A 15,172-nucleotide genomic window follows, 5' to 3' on the forward strand; every position below is an offset into this window, starting at 1 on the left:
ACACACAACACACACTCACAACACACACACGACACAAACACAGACACACACACACACACAACACAACACACTGACTTACAATATACACACAGTTCTTCAGAGACCTCTCATTCAGAGAGCTGTTGAGACACACACAACACAGACACACACACACAACACACAACACAGACACACAACACAGAACACACTGACTTACAATATACACATAGGCATAATAATAAACATAATGTAATGAATAAACGTAAACATAATGATCCTTAATCCTGATATCATCCTTTTTAACAATGGCATTAACATTAACATCACCCTCATTAACATATCACCCTAAGTAACATCATTTCACCCTAATTAACATTTACATTAACATTAGCATATCACCCTAATTAACATTTAGCAATAACATATCACTCTAATTAACATTTAACATTAACATATCACACTAATTAACATTAACATATTACCTAATTAACATTGTTGCCACTGTTACTTACTTTTCAGTGAGAAGCTTCTGCCTCCTCGTGTGGAATCTGGTCACCAGGCAACAAGCTAGCAACCCTGACCCTGACCCTGACCCTGATCCTGACCCTGACTCTGACCCTGACCCTGACTCTGATCCTGACCCTGATCCTGATCCTGATCCTGACTCTGACCCTGACCCTGACCCTGATCCTGACTCTGACCCTGACCCTGATCCTGACCCTGATCCTGACCCTGACCCTGATCCTGATCCTGACTCTTATCCTGATCCTGATCCTGACCCTGATCTTGATCCCGATTCTTCTTAATCAGTTTACACCATCATAGCTCTTTTTAATCCTCTTCCTCACAGTGGCGTGTTGTAAGGGGTGACCCGTCCCTCCTGGACTCGGTGTCCCTCTGTGTTGGGTACGTCTGTATTTCCTGGTGGCGATGTTTTATCTTCACCACTGACTGGTAGGACCTTTAATCTGGCTGTTCTCAGAGTGATGTGATGTTAATATGAACGCACTGTGGCAGCCAGATACAGTGCACTGCACATGAGCTTAATTTGTAAATTAGTGTTTGACTGACATTTGGGAAAATATTTGTTTTTTTTGTTTGTTTGTTTTGGGGGGCTGCATCATGGCAGGAAGACACGGATGATGCCAGTTACAACATATCATTGTGCAGGACAACACGCGGGACCGAGACCCTGAATCAGTCCTGTTGTTTCTGTGCTTAGTTTAACAGGAACAGGAACCTGTTGGTCTGTAGTGTTTCAGTTTGATCTTTTGAAGCTGTCTGGTTGTCATTGTAGTATTAGGTCTGTTACTTTCATAACATTAGAAAATAGTGTTTTTATTTATTTTAAAATAGGTAATTACATGTTATCAAAGCTACTGTCAGATAGCGTGATAACAGATTTATCTATAAATGTATATAAACAGACCAAAAAGCTTGATCTTAATCAGTAAAGTTAAATAGGCAGTTAGGGTTATGGTTAGGGACTAGGGTTAGGGATTAGGGATTAGGGTTAGGCTAGGGTTTGGGTTATTTTTGATGGTCTGCTCAGATAATATTTGTTTCACACGTTGTGATTAATACAACCAGAGGAACTGACAAACATAATTATATACACTAAAAATCAGACACAGTAAACGTGACATACACTAAACATCAGACAGTAAACATGACACACTAAAAATCAGACACAGTAAACGTGACATACACTAAACATCAGACAGTAAACATGACACACTAAACATCAGACACAGTAAACATGACATACACTAAACATCAGACACAATAAATGTGACATACACTAAAAATCAGACACAGTAGACATGACATACACTAAACATCAGACACAATAAATGTCACATACACTAAACATCAGACACAGTAAATGTGACATACACTAAAAATCAGACACAGTAAACATGACATACACTAAACATCAGACACAATAAATGTGACATACACTAAACATCAGACACAGTAAATGTGACATACAATAAACATCAGACACAGTAAATGTGACATACAATAAACATCAGACACAGTAAACATGACATACACTAACACCTGCCCATAACCCTGCCCCAACACCTAACCCTGACCAGAACACCTAACACCTGCCACTGACCCTAACACCTTACACCTGCCCCTAACCTGACCGTAACACCTTACACCTGACCCCAACACCTGCCCCTAACACCTAACACCTGCCCCTAACATCTAATACCTGATCCCAACACCTGCCCCTAACATCTAATACCTGCCCCTAACCTGACCCTAACACCTTACACCTGACCCTAACACCTAACACCTGCCCCTTATCTGACCCTAACACCTTACACCTGATCCTAACATCTAACACCTGCCCCTAACATCTAATACCTGACCCTAACACTGAACTCTGTTAGGTCATTCAGGACGGTATATGCGCTGACATCATTAATACTGTGTGTAAGGGAATTTGTGATTTACTGTCTGTGACCCTCAAATCAAATCAAATATATTTGTATAGTGGCGAGAAAAAACTCCCTATGATGGTGGGGAATAGGAAGAAACCTCGGGAGAACCAAGACTCAAAAGGGAACCCATCCTCCATTGGGCGGCCCGTTATGCCACTTTGTCACAACCGAAGATATTTCTAAATGTATAGTCCTAATGAATGAACGAATGAAACGTAGATTAGCAATTATTAGATTAAATTAAATCAGTTAACATAAAAAACTATTTTACGACACATCCTTTAGCTCCGATGTACGACCATGCTGTCTAAGGAAGATAAATTCCACGTTGAAATCTTACATTGCGATAGAAACTCTGGCTACTCCACACCTATGATTGTCACATCTGTTTAATTTCATTATTTCAGTCTAAAACAAATAGGCGTAAAACGACAGACATATATTATTTTGTGAGATGCATGCTGTCCATTGAGGGGCGTGTATACGATCGACAGATTGTAGCGCACAAGACCCTCAGACAGACACTCAGACATTCAGTTCACAGACAGTAAATCACAACTTCCCTTAAACTATGTAAATAACGAGGCTCCTGTTTCTGGTCTGCCGATGCTTGTGTGTGGTGTTTATGTGTGAAGCAGCGTGGACCATGTGGGACAATTGTGTGAAACAGCAGGTCTATAGACCTGTAGGATTTACAATCATATTCTAATCCAGGTTTGGGGTTTTTGGAGGGGGCTGCAGAAATGTTTTATATTTCAAAGTAGCAGTTTGACTAAATTGTATGCATTTTAGTTTTTGATTTTTAAATTTCTTTATTTGTACTGATTATAGACGTACTGACTTTAGCCACACCACTCTGTAAAAAAGTTATTATGTGTTGTAATAAGCACAGACAGCAGTCTTAAAACAGACCCATCAGGCAGGGGACAGTGGACCAAGTCCTACAGAGACACGCGGGACTGGAGTGGTGTTGCTGTTCAAGTGGATGGTGTGTGTGTGTGTGTGTGTGTGTGTGTGTGTGTGTGTGTGTGTGTGTTTTCCTGGACCTGTATACCTTATTTCTGACACTGGAAGTGTGCTGGTCCGAATGTTTTGAGAGAGGAAGTGTGCTGGAAGCTCTGATCTCTTCATTTTCTGTTTGAAATGATGTTTGTGTTGCTGCAGTACAACTCAACAATAAAAGATGTTGCTGCTCACCTTGTGTGCAGATCCATGTGTCATCACAGCACCTTATATAAACACATTCTTACTGTGTCACATTACTCAAGGAAGGGCACTACAACGAGTGTGACTAGAACACTAGAACGAGTCTAGAAGTGTGAGGGGAAGACTTGTGATTCATTTGAAACCGTGTGGTTCATGGACAACCTTTAAGAACAACTTGGACTAGGATTAAACACATGGAATGTTCTGGGTTAATCCTTCAGCATCTTAAACGGGACCTGATATTCTAAACCAGAATTGTAACTTTGAAAGTTGCTGGAGGCAAACGCAGGACAGATATTGTATTCACTTCAGCTGCCCCTGAAATTCAGATTCCCCTAAAGCCTCACTAAACAAAAACATGAACGTATACTGAACGTGGAAGATTATAATTCTTTATATGTGTGACGAGCGTTATTCACTTTAATAATAATTTGTACTATTTTTCAAGTGCAGAACTCGGATCAAAGTGCACAACAGAAACATAAGACAATAGATGACAGTAGTGTGTGTGTGTGTGTGTGTGTGTGTGTGGACTGATTCTCTAATAACTGCAGTCAGCAGGAAACACGCCGCCCGCGCTGCGCACGCGTCTGACGCACTCGCGGATCATGGCGTCTGTGCGTCGTCTGGCTGTAGCTCTGCCCCGGTGGGCTGCGGGCGGCTCCAGCTCGGGTCCAGTACGACCCCCGGGTCCAATACTACCCCCGTGTCGCACCGCCGTGTGCACGTCCACCGGCGCCGTCCTGCCCAAACCCAACAAGGTACGTGTTCGTGTGCCACGCGCCCTTCACGCCGGTATGTGGAGGACACGCGCGCGCGCCCAGCGTCTGTTTTCACGCGTCTAACGTTAATAACGGACCTCCGGTTATATGAATCATTACATGAGTGTGTAGCGCGGTGATGGTTGACCGGTCGACACCAGGGCAGAAACACCCGACGAGTCCCGGCGGCCTGTGTTACCAGCAGCACGTCAGTCTCGTGCAGCTGCGTGAACAACGGGAGCTGCGTTTGTTTGTACTCGTCTGTGTTTACACCAGTTAAACCAGTGTGTTTACACCAGTTAAACCAGTGTGTTTACACCAGTTAAACCAGTGTGTTTACACCAGTTAAATCAGTGTGTTAACGCCAGTTAAACGTGTTTACACCAGTTAAACCAGCGTGTTAACGCCAGTTAAACCAGTGTGTTTACACCAGTTAAACCAGTGTGTTTACACCAGTTAAACCAGTGTGTTAACACCAGTTAAACGTTTTTACACCAGTTAAACCAGCGTGTTAACGCCAGTTAAACGTGTTTACACCAGTTAAACCGGCGTGTTCACGTCCAGCATCTTCAGGGAGAGCGTCACACGGATAAACGTGAGAAAGTTGTTCGTTGCAGTGGTTTGTTGTTACATTTTGTTTAATCATAATTTCTTTGGTTCTAATATTTTTCAGCTTTTTGGAGACAAACGTCCATTACAAAAAACGTTTTACTCCCTGAAGGGTCTAGAGTCGCTCCTGATTAAACTCAACACCTGATGAATGTCTGCTGAACTGGCCGCGTCACATCAGAGAGAGACTGACCGTGTGTGTGTGTGTGTGTGTGTGTGTCATACCTCTGCTTCTTTCTGGTCTCCACAGACAACGTTGGGGTTGGTGCGCATCGCCATGGTAGTGGCCCCGTTCATGTACGTGGGGACTCTCATCAGTAAAAACTTTGCTGCTCTTCTGGAGGAACATGACATCTTTGTCCCCGAGGATGATGACGATGATGACTGAACGAGGGGTGAGGAAGAGTGAGAACACGCTTCACATCTCCATGGGACACTTCACTGTGCCAATGAAAATTCAGTAGAGCAGATACACGTTTCACATAACCAGCAGTGATGCTGAAACACAGACTGGATTCTACGTTTGTGCAGCATATCTCCACCTCCTTCTGTGGCGTCTGGAGCAGTTTGGTGTTGGACACACTCAAACATCTCATGCTCTTATATCTAGAACAACTTGCATTTTAAATACAGTACTAGGTCACAGAAGACACACAATCCGAACTCCACATACGCGGTAGGTGTGTTAGGTTTAGGGACTACATAGCACAGTAGGTGTCGGGATTCCTGTAACCTCCGTGTGTGTGTGTGTAGGTCTCTGAATTCCTGTAACCTCCGTGTGTGTGTGTGTGTGTGTGTGTGTGTGTGTGTGTGTGCAGGTCTTGGAGCCGATGGGACTGGAGGAAATGAATACTGGAAGTGTCCATCATTCTCAAATCTTGTTGTAAAGTGTGTGTGTGTGTCTGTGTGTGTGTGTGTGAGAGAGAGAGAGAGCGAGCATTGTGAAACCTTGGAACAGCTTGTGGTTTATCTGCACTGACTGAAACACAATAAACCAACAGACAACACTGACTTTGTTGGCAGTCTGATTCTACAGCGTCTCTCTGATGGGGGGAAAAGCGACCCCGCCCACACTCACACATTGAGCTCCACATTTAGGAGGTGTCCCCCATATAGTCAGACGACCGTTGTCACATGATGGTGGTTGTTTCATCTACCTGGTTATAGGAAGGATCCAACATCCCATATAAATGTAAATGTACCATATTTGTCACTTGCGAGTTTCACCCCCATAGAAATTTGTTCTCCGCATTTACCCATCTGTGAAGTTTGAACACACACACACACTAGTGATTACTAGGGGGCTGTGGTGCACACGTGTCCAGAGCGGTGGGCAGCCCTAGCCCGGTGCCCAGGGAGCAGTTGGGGTTAGGTGCCTTGCTCAAGGGCGCCTCAGTTCTGGGAATCGAACCCACGACCCTCCGGTCATAAGACCGGTTCCCTTCCCTGCCCTGATTGTCTGACTGAAACAACAGACAATCATATTGTTGTGTTACGTAACTGGAGGAGAGGTCTCCGAGTGGCAAATGCGTTCACACTCACTCAGACCACATACCCTCCCTGTAGATCCACTCACGTCTGAAATATCGTTCAGAGATTTCACCCTGTATTTCTGCCCCTATTCAGACTCCTGACACAGTTTAGTGATCTTATCTCTGTTTTAGATGCACAGCAGATGCACTCTGACTGCATCTTGTGGATCACTAGTATTTAGATACACTAGAGGTGAAGAATGACCATAAGTGTAAATGAAGTCTCTCTCACACATGAATGAAACAGGCAGACAGCTGCTAGGTAGCACAGGTGTATTTACAGTTCAGCAGCGCACTGTTCCAAGAAAAGACAAAGGTCACAGGTCAGGGTTCATGTCCGTGGTAAAATTTGGACAGGAAGTCAGCACGGCGTGGGGCTTCAGACTCGTGAAAGTAGCGCATGATGTGTGTCCTCTGTTTCCACATCCTGATGGTCTCCTGCAGCTCAATCTTCCCCTGAAGCACAAGAACCAGACACACACCTCAAACACAGACCAGTCAGGCAGGAGAACCACACACACCTCAAACACAGACCAGTCACACAGGGGAAACAGACACACACCTCAAACACAGACCAGTCACACAGGGGAAACAGACACACACCTCAAACACAGACCAGTCAGGTAGAAGAACCACACACACCTCAAACACAGACCAGTCACACAGGGGAACCACACACACCTCAAACACAGGCCAGTCACACAGGGGAACCACACACACCTTAAACACAGACCAGTCACACAGGGGAACCACACACACCTCAAACACAGACCAGTCACACAGGGGAACCACACACACCTCAAACACAGGCCAGTCACACAGGGGAACCACACACACCTCAAACACAGACCAGTCACACAGGGGAACCACACACACCTCAAACACAGACCAGTCACACAGGGGAACCACACACACACCTCAAACACAGACCAGTCACGCAGGGGAACCACACACACACCTCAAACACAGACCAGTCACACAGGGGAACCACACACACACCTCAAACACAGACCAGTCACACAGGGGAACCACACACACCTCAAACACAGGCCAGTCACACAGGGGAAACAGACACACACCTCAAACACAGACCAGTCACACAGGGGAAACAGACACACACCTCAAACACAGACCAGTCACACAGGGGAACCACACACACCTCAAACACAGACCAGTCACACAGGGGAACCACACACACCTCAAACACAGGCCAGTCACACAGGGGAACCACACACACCTCAAACACAGGCCAGTCACACAGGGGAAACAGACACACACCTCAAACACAGACCAGTCACACAGGGGAACCACACACACCTCAAACACAGGCCAGTCACACAGGGGAAACAGACACACACCTCAAACACAGACCAGTCACACAGGGGAACTACACACACCTCAAACACAGGCCAGTCACACAGGGGAAACAGACACACACCTCAAACACAGACCAGTCACGCAGGGGAACCACACACACCTCAAACACAGACCAGTCACGCAGGGGAAACAGACACACACCTCAAACACAGACCAGTCACACAGGGGAAACAGACACACACCTCAAACACAGACCAGTCACGCAGGGGAACCACACACACCTCAAACACAGACCAGTCACGCAGGGGAACCAGACACACACCTCAAACACAGACCAGTCACACAGGGGAACCACACACACCTCAAACACAGACCAGTCACGCAGGGGAACCACACACACCTTAAACACAGGCCAGTCACACAGGGGAAACAGACACACACCTCAAACACAGACCAGTCACACAGGGGAACCAGACACACACCTCAAACACAGGCCAGTCAGGCAGGGGAACCACACACACCTCAAACACAGACCAGTCACGCAGGGGAAACAGACAGCTCAGCCCACACACCTTCCACAGGCCAGTGTGTTGAGCAGGTAACAATGCAGAACGGGTATTGAAACAGACACCGTTATGTCTATTATGTTTAAAACTATTTTAATGTTAATTATTTTAACTATTTTAATTTTAAAACTAATTTTAATAATTGTTAGGTATCATATGACTTTCGTCTAGTGGTTTTTCCAGCTTAGAATACCTTGTGTTCAGGACTATCTATACTACCTTGGAGATTCCAAACAACTACGTAAGTCGCTCTGGATAAGAGCGTCTGCTAAATGCCATAAATGTAAATGTAATGCAACAGCCAGCACCACTGTGTGGTGATAGCTGTGTGTGGCACCTTCTCCTGAGTGAGGAGATTCTCACCTTGATGACCAGCAGGTCGATGACCCGGGGGTCGGTGAGATGTTTGTTGTGGTTGAACATCTCCCTCACCTTCTCTCTGCCCTGCCGGGTGGAGATGTTGAGCTGGAACATCGTGACTGAAACACGGAGCCCCAGTTACACCAGAGTTACACCAGTTACACCACAGGACACAACGACGAACTAACAACAACAACAACAACAACAACAACGAACTAACAACAACAACATCTTATTTTACTGTGTCGAATACACCAGCCGCGTAAGATACCGGACAGAACCGCCACTGTTACTACTGGACTGAACGACTAACGGAGCCGGTGTGACCGACACGAGCGGCCCGGTGACCGGAGCCTCCCAGCGGGAGTAACTCGCGACCTTGATCGGTGCTGTACCGTAGCGGACATCATACCCGTGTTCGGTACCTCCCGGTACCAGGCCCGGTACAGCTCACGAACTCTGCGCTTGGCCTCGTCGATATCGCGACTCAGGATCGGTTTAACGAGCCTCACGGCTCCGGTAACCGGACGAGTCGCCGCGCTGGACGCCATCACAAGCTCGTGAACGCACTTCCGCTGCGACACCCGGAATTAAAACATTGCCCTGGTGGCTGGTGGCGGTACTGCAGCACAGCGACACCACACGTTCACATACACAGACGGGTCTGTCTGGTACCAGCCTACACTACCTGTATTTTCAGGCTAAATATTATTGTTTTCAGATTCTAAAAAAACCACAAACACTGATTTTGTTTGCTTTTTATTCTTTAAGTCTTAATAATACACCTTTTAAGAAAAGAATCAGTTTACAAAATTTAAACCCGCATTTTGATTGTAAAACATTTACAGATGCTGTATACCCCATTTTAAATATGAAAAAAATATTTGCAAACAAAAGAAATCTACTAAAAACAAAAAAACATTGGCTCATTGAAGCAAGGCTAGGGTTGAATGTTAGGCGCGCGCACGCACACACACACACACACACACACACACAGACACAGATGACTTTAGTTGTAAATATGCTGCACAGATGCAGTTCAGGTTCTGATGGTTTTAACAGTTTTCTGCTGCAATTTGTAATGAAGTGAGTTTGTGTATTATAGTCCAATTTGTGTATTATAATACAGTTTGTGTATTATAGTCCGGTTTGTGTATTCCAGTATGTTTTCAGTGCTGTTTCTCCTCCAAAATGTTCCAGTTCTGATTCGTTATACAAACCGAGTACTAAACATTCTTAAAGAAAAAAGGCAACACACATTATACAAAGAGTTAAGAGACCCAGTGTGTCACAACTGGTCAGCTGACACCATCCCTGCTGCTGATTGGCTGACTGGACCAAAATGTAAGGCAACTGTACTCCTGGCTTCTCCTCTGCAGATGAAAAGAAACACACACACACATTTTGAAAAAAGAGAAATCAAATCACACACAAGTAGTAGGACAAATCTGTCAAATGCTCCTTGTTACATTTGCCTGGTTACATGTCCACATACCTCAGTAACACACACACACACACACACACACACACACACACACACACACACACACACACACACACACACACACACACACACACACACACACACACACACCTGGGGGGTATTCCAAGAAGCGGGTTTAACAAACTCTAAACTTAACCCTGAACTCGGAGTTGTCTTACCCCGATCTGACATACTCAGTTTTCGGTTCCAAAACGGCTGATCGGAGTTAAAGTAATCAGGGTCGCTCAACTCTGAGTAGGTTGACCCAGACAGAAGCGCGTTCACGCGTAACTATGAAAGGCATTCTTAATGGAGCGCAGATAAAGAAGATTTATCATGGACTTAAACGCGAAAATCAGCCGAACATCATATTTCACACCACTGTAGCTTGAAGTATTAATGACTGCGTATGCAGAATATTTAGATGTTATTAAACGTAAATGTAATACTGCTGTAGCTGCTAGAGAAAGGCAGTCAGCATGTCAAAGAATTGCCAACAGAGTTAATGCGTGAGTGAAAATGATATTTTTATATTTAGCAGAAGGGTGCGATTATATTATTATTTTCTCCACCTTTATAATACTGTATTGTGACGGGCGGTGTGAGCAACTGAAAAGGAAGCGATCACGCCAAGTCTCAGGGAAAAAGGATGGTTTAATAGAAAGTGTGCAAACCAAAACCCGTGCAAAAGATCCAAATTAAGGATATAATGACCAGCGGTCAACTGGTACAAAGACAAGACATATATAGGCAAACAAACGACCCTCAGGTGAGACGGATCACGGGCTCCGCCCACCTGAGGGACGCACATGACGTCACCAAACAACAACAACAACAGCCGCTGTTGGCACCGAGGCACCGTGACAGTATTGAGTTTTTAAATATTTTTTTAATTGAACACTTACTAATTCCAGGTCTAATCAGAGTGGTGTGAAACACATATGACATCAGATAAAAATTAAGTATAAGAATATTGTACAAAGTGGTATGGCTGTACATAACTATATCTTATTCTTAAAATATATTCTAAAATATATTTATTTACAGGAAAAATGAAATAATGAAACATAACAGTGAATTTGACTGTAATGTATATTAAAAGGTTACAGGGTGGATGGTGGGGTGGGTGGTGGTGCATGATTTAATGTGGAAAGCAGTGATTGCAGATGGAGTCTCTGACAACTCCACCATCTCTGTTGTCACCCACATGCATGTAAGGTTCCTCGTCTGTGGGCATGTCAGAGATGGTAGGCTGTCGCTCTTCCTGGATGGTTGCAATGTTGTGTAATACCACATATGCCATTATTATGTGGCACGCCCTATCAGGGGTTACTCTGAGCCCCTTCAGGCACTGGAACCTGGCCTCGAGGATTCCTAGGGTCATTTAAATTCTTGCCCTGGTTTTGCTGTGGGCCTGATTGTAGCGGGACTGTGGTCCAGGTGCAGGATCTGAATAGGGAGTCATAAGGTAGGCCTATAGGACAGGCAGGGATACCCTCTGTCTCCATGAAGGAGGCCGTCATAGTGTCCTATATCACACTAGGGTTTGCAATGATTTAACTATTACACTGCATGTGAACAACTAGCAAAACTACCGCAGGCCTACTCTGTTCAGATTTGTTGTACAGTGTGGAATCATGCACGGATCCTGGCCATCTGGCTTCAACATTTGTGATGAGGTGGGAAGCCTCACATATGATCTTGATGGGGAGAACGGTCAGTTACAATAGCTACGTTATTTTTGTTACCATTAAAGATAAGTACATTATTCACTAAGGATTATAAAGGTTATTACCTGTACATTAATGCTATGGATGAATTTTCATGTTCTAATGGTGCTGGAATAGGTAGCATATGTAGATTCCATCAATGCAGCCAATCACTCTAGGAAATCCTTAAAATGTAAATGGAATGAAGTTTGTTATATATTGCCTCTCCTTTGCTTCATTTCTTTATTGTCCGTGTGAATTAAAGACAAATCAATGATGCTGTGGAATTCCTCTTTGATGTCCATAACTGGCTTAAGCCCAGGAAACACCACAAAACCGGGCACTAGTCATTTTGATGCCGGACATAGTTTTCGGACAGACCGACATACAGTAGCTTTGCTGACAGATTCCGCATCTGCTACACTATAAAGAAAACTTCCACTAGCAAAAAACGAAGAGCGATGTATAACAATCTGGAGAGAATTTAGGGCTGATCCGCGATGTGTAATATTTGAAATGTTATTAAAATGTTATTGATGTAAGTAATGGATTGTGCTGAAAACGATAACGTTCATTAAAAAAATAATCCGAAAATGATAGTAGGCCTATGTCTACTCGGGGTTTTATAAGGCGTTCCCGACGAAGAACTCAGCTAATAAACTGAGCTTCAATATCCACATGATCTTCGAGGAAAGGACACGTCATGATGACGTGTTTGTAACTCTGGGTCAGGTCCAAGTTAACCTGCCAGCGAGCAGGTTAGCTTCAGAGCATAAGTTGCTATAGTAACTGACTCAGGTTCTCTCTAAGCTCGGTTTCTGGAACGGAAAACCTTGAGTTGTTGCTGAGTTAACTTACCCGGTTTTCTCGCTTAACCCGCTTCTTGGAACACCCCCCTGGTAGGACCACTGGAGGCTAACACATACACACTACAAACGGACTGGCAGGCTGTCTGGTGCAGTACCTATGTGTGGCCAGCAGGGGTCAGTGCTGCAGGCTGTTGCCAAGGCGCTGCCCCTCCTGCAGGGCAGCCATGGCCAGTCTCAGGTGTTCACGCAGAGTCTGGATCTCCTGCTCATTCCGCTCCTTCATCACCTTCAGATCCTCACACACCTTCGTGTAGTGCTCACACACACTCTGCTTCTCCTGCACACACACCAAGGTTATAATAGTTTTGGATTTTTCATTATAGTTTAGTTTTTATTTCATTGTGACTTTTTTTTCTAATTCAGTTTTAATTAGTTTAGAGCACGTTTGCTAGTTTTTATTAGTTTTAATTATTTTTTTAAAGCTTAGTTTTAGTTTAGTTTTCATTAGTTCTAGTATTAGTTTTTTATACTTTGGGTTATTGCAGGATTCAAAAAGTTCAAAGTAAATATTGTGTATTAAAAATTCATCAAAAGATACCATTTTAAAAAATGCATTCAATTACTGTTGAACAACCAACAGTCCACAAAATAGAAGCCTTAAGTGCAAAATGTGTAATAGTGCTGCTGAAAATTGCCAGACTAAGACGGACACGAACATAGGAGCGTAACCCTATTTTGGTTCGAGTGAAAAGCCAAACTTTTTGAAGGCAATCGAGTCACACAGACGTGTTGACATCCAGTCTCAACACATTAACTAGTGCATCCACCCGCTTGTGATTTTCCTGCATATTAACTAACCAGCAGCTATTTGATCACTGGTGAAGACGGCCCATTACGGTTCTCCTTCCCGGTGCTACCTAGCCAGGATGGTGCTTCTCTTTCGGCGGAGCTATTCAGAGGCACTAACGTGTCAAGGAACTGGCAGTTAGCCCTATTGTGTAAGCTTTGAGATTCGTGGGGTTTTTCCTATTGAGAACTACTCCATATATTTTATCACCTGTTTACACTACTAGACATGTAGTCTTTTTCGTAGTCATATTTTAAAAATCACACACACAGGACTCGCCGTTTTCTCCCAACTTTTGTTGTGGTAATTTGTAGGCTAGCATGGCGAGCAGGAGCTCTAAACAAGAGACGTGACGGATCATGAGGTGCTGTACGCTTCTGTCAGCTAATATGAAACTAATAGTGAAAATAATCGATTTATATCAGCCCACAAGACAAACACGAAAATGAAGGGTATCCTATCAATAATTTCAGAACGTTTTAGTTAGTTTTCTAAACATGTAATATAGTTACAGTTAGTTATCATTTTTTTTCTTTTAATTACCATTATTATTTATTTCAGTTAACGAAAATGTTTTTCAATATCAGTTTTTTTTTTTTCGTTCGTTTTCATTAACGATTATAACCTTGACACACACATGCGCGTTTGGGGGCAGAGAAACAGTGATGAGAGATTTTCTTGATCTCGAATGTAGTGGAACATCCCTAGCTCAGCTGCACAGAGTTTAAATTAATAAAATTATGAAGAAAATGTTTTCTTACTCACACACACACACACGCACGCACACACACACACACACCTCCCCTCACATACACACACACACACACACACACACACACACACACACACACACACACACACACTGCTCTTTGTCTCTAAAGTTGTCCCTTGGCTCCAGTGTGTCGTACCTTGCTGAGAAAGTGAACTTCGTTCCGTAGACACGTGACCTCCGTCTCCAAGTAGTTCACCTCTGTGTTCTTCACTCTCAGCAACACCTGAACACAGGGGAAAAGTGGTGGGGTGTGTGATGGATGTGGGTGTGGTCCTGTTTCACCTTCAGGAAGGCCCTCAGGAAGGTGCATCAGGCCAGCACACCTGCCTTACCTCTAATTCACACGCTGAACGTGACTTTGTGTTGCCAGTGACAACCTCCTCTGACCCCTGACCTGTGACGCAAGAGTGCATGCGATGAATTTCTTCTGCTAAACGAGTGTGAAGCTCCTACAGAGAGATACCGGGGGAGAGAGGGAGAGAGGAGGAGGAGAGACAGAGAGAGGAAGACAGTAGGAAAGGCAGAAACAGCAGTTTACACAGCTACAAATCTCACACTTCACATGACTGTGTATGTGAATGTAAGTGTGAATATGAGTGAGTGCACATGTATAAGTGTACAAGTGTGTAAATATTTGTGTGTGTAAGCATGTGCACACATGTGTAACTACATATGTGTGTGCATATGTGTGTGTGTGTGTGTGTGTGTGTGTGTACCTGGTTGTCTCTGCGTAGCTGCTCCATCTCTCTCTCCTGCAGGTCTAAGT

General features: G+C 44.2%; 4 protein-coding genes across 5 annotated transcripts in view; 2 read left to right on the plus strand and 2 right to left on the minus strand.

Moving 5' to 3' along the window:
- Nucleotides 1-3,631, plus strand: part of fam234b (family with sequence similarity 234 member B) — a 28,127-nt gene extending 24,496 nt beyond the window's left edge. Inside the window, exon 13 of the mRNA XM_077010314.1 lies at nucleotides 499-3,631. Within this exon, the coding sequence (XP_076866429.1) occupies nucleotides 499-501 (3 nt within the window). The 3' untranslated portion in view covers nucleotides 502-3,631. The remainder of the gene's footprint in view (nucleotides 1-498) is intronic.
- A 565-nt stretch (nucleotides 3,632-4,196) lies between these two features.
- On the plus strand, nucleotides 4,197-6,018 carry smdt1a (single-pass membrane protein with aspartate-rich tail 1a). Of its 2 annotated transcripts, none has more exons than XM_077010320.1 (3): nucleotides 4,197-4,402; nucleotides 5,262-5,406; nucleotides 5,765-6,018. In XM_077010320.1, exons 1-2 carry the CDS (start codon nucleotides 4,250-4,252, stop codon nucleotides 5,397-5,399), a joined length of 291 nt encoding a protein of 96 aa, XP_076866435.1. In that variant the 5' UTR covers nucleotides 4,197-4,249; the 3' UTR covers nucleotides 5,400-5,406; nucleotides 5,765-6,018. The 2 variants fall into 2 exon arrangements, with proteins under 2 accessions (XP_076866435.1, XP_076866434.1); XM_077010319.1 differs by having other exon boundaries at nucleotides 4,200-4,402; nucleotides 5,830-6,018.
- Nucleotides 6,019-6,802: 784 nt separating this feature from the next.
- ndufa6 (NADH:ubiquinone oxidoreductase subunit A6) lies at nucleotides 6,803-9,377 on the minus strand. The gene is made up of 3 exons (XM_077010318.1): nucleotides 9,199-9,377; nucleotides 8,790-8,905; nucleotides 6,803-6,999 (listed from the first exon to the last, which is right to left on the minus strand). The coding sequence occupies exons 1-3, from the start codon at nucleotides 9,335-9,337 to the stop codon at nucleotides 6,868-6,870; spliced, it is 387 nt and encodes a 128-aa protein (XP_076866433.1). The 5' UTR covers nucleotides 9,338-9,377; the 3' UTR covers nucleotides 6,803-6,867.
- A 152-nt stretch (nucleotides 9,378-9,529) lies between these two features.
- triobpb (TRIO and F-actin binding protein b) overlaps nucleotides 9,530-15,172 on the minus strand; it is a 14,935-nt gene continuing 9,292 nt past the window's right edge. Inside the window, exons 9-13 of the mRNA XM_077010322.1 lie at nucleotides 15,123-15,172; nucleotides 14,739-14,855; nucleotides 14,543-14,629; nucleotides 12,943-13,124; nucleotides 9,530-10,159 (exon numbers count right to left, since the gene is read on the minus strand). The exon at nucleotides 15,123-15,172 is cut by the window's right edge and continues 110 nt beyond it. Of these exons, the coding sequence (XP_076866437.1) occupies nucleotides 12,963-13,124; nucleotides 14,543-14,629; nucleotides 14,739-14,855; nucleotides 15,123-15,172 (416 nt within the window). The 3' untranslated portion in view covers nucleotides 9,530-10,159; nucleotides 12,943-12,962. The remainder of the gene's footprint in view (nucleotides 10,160-12,942; nucleotides 13,125-14,542; nucleotides 14,630-14,738; nucleotides 14,856-15,122) is intronic.

This window comes from Brachyhypopomus gauderio, chromosome 6 (assembly GCF_052324685.1).
Source record: "Brachyhypopomus gauderio isolate BG-103 chromosome 6, BGAUD_0.2, whole genome shotgun sequence".
Taxonomy (NCBI): Eukaryota; Metazoa; Chordata; class Actinopteri; order Gymnotiformes; family Hypopomidae; genus Brachyhypopomus; species Brachyhypopomus gauderio.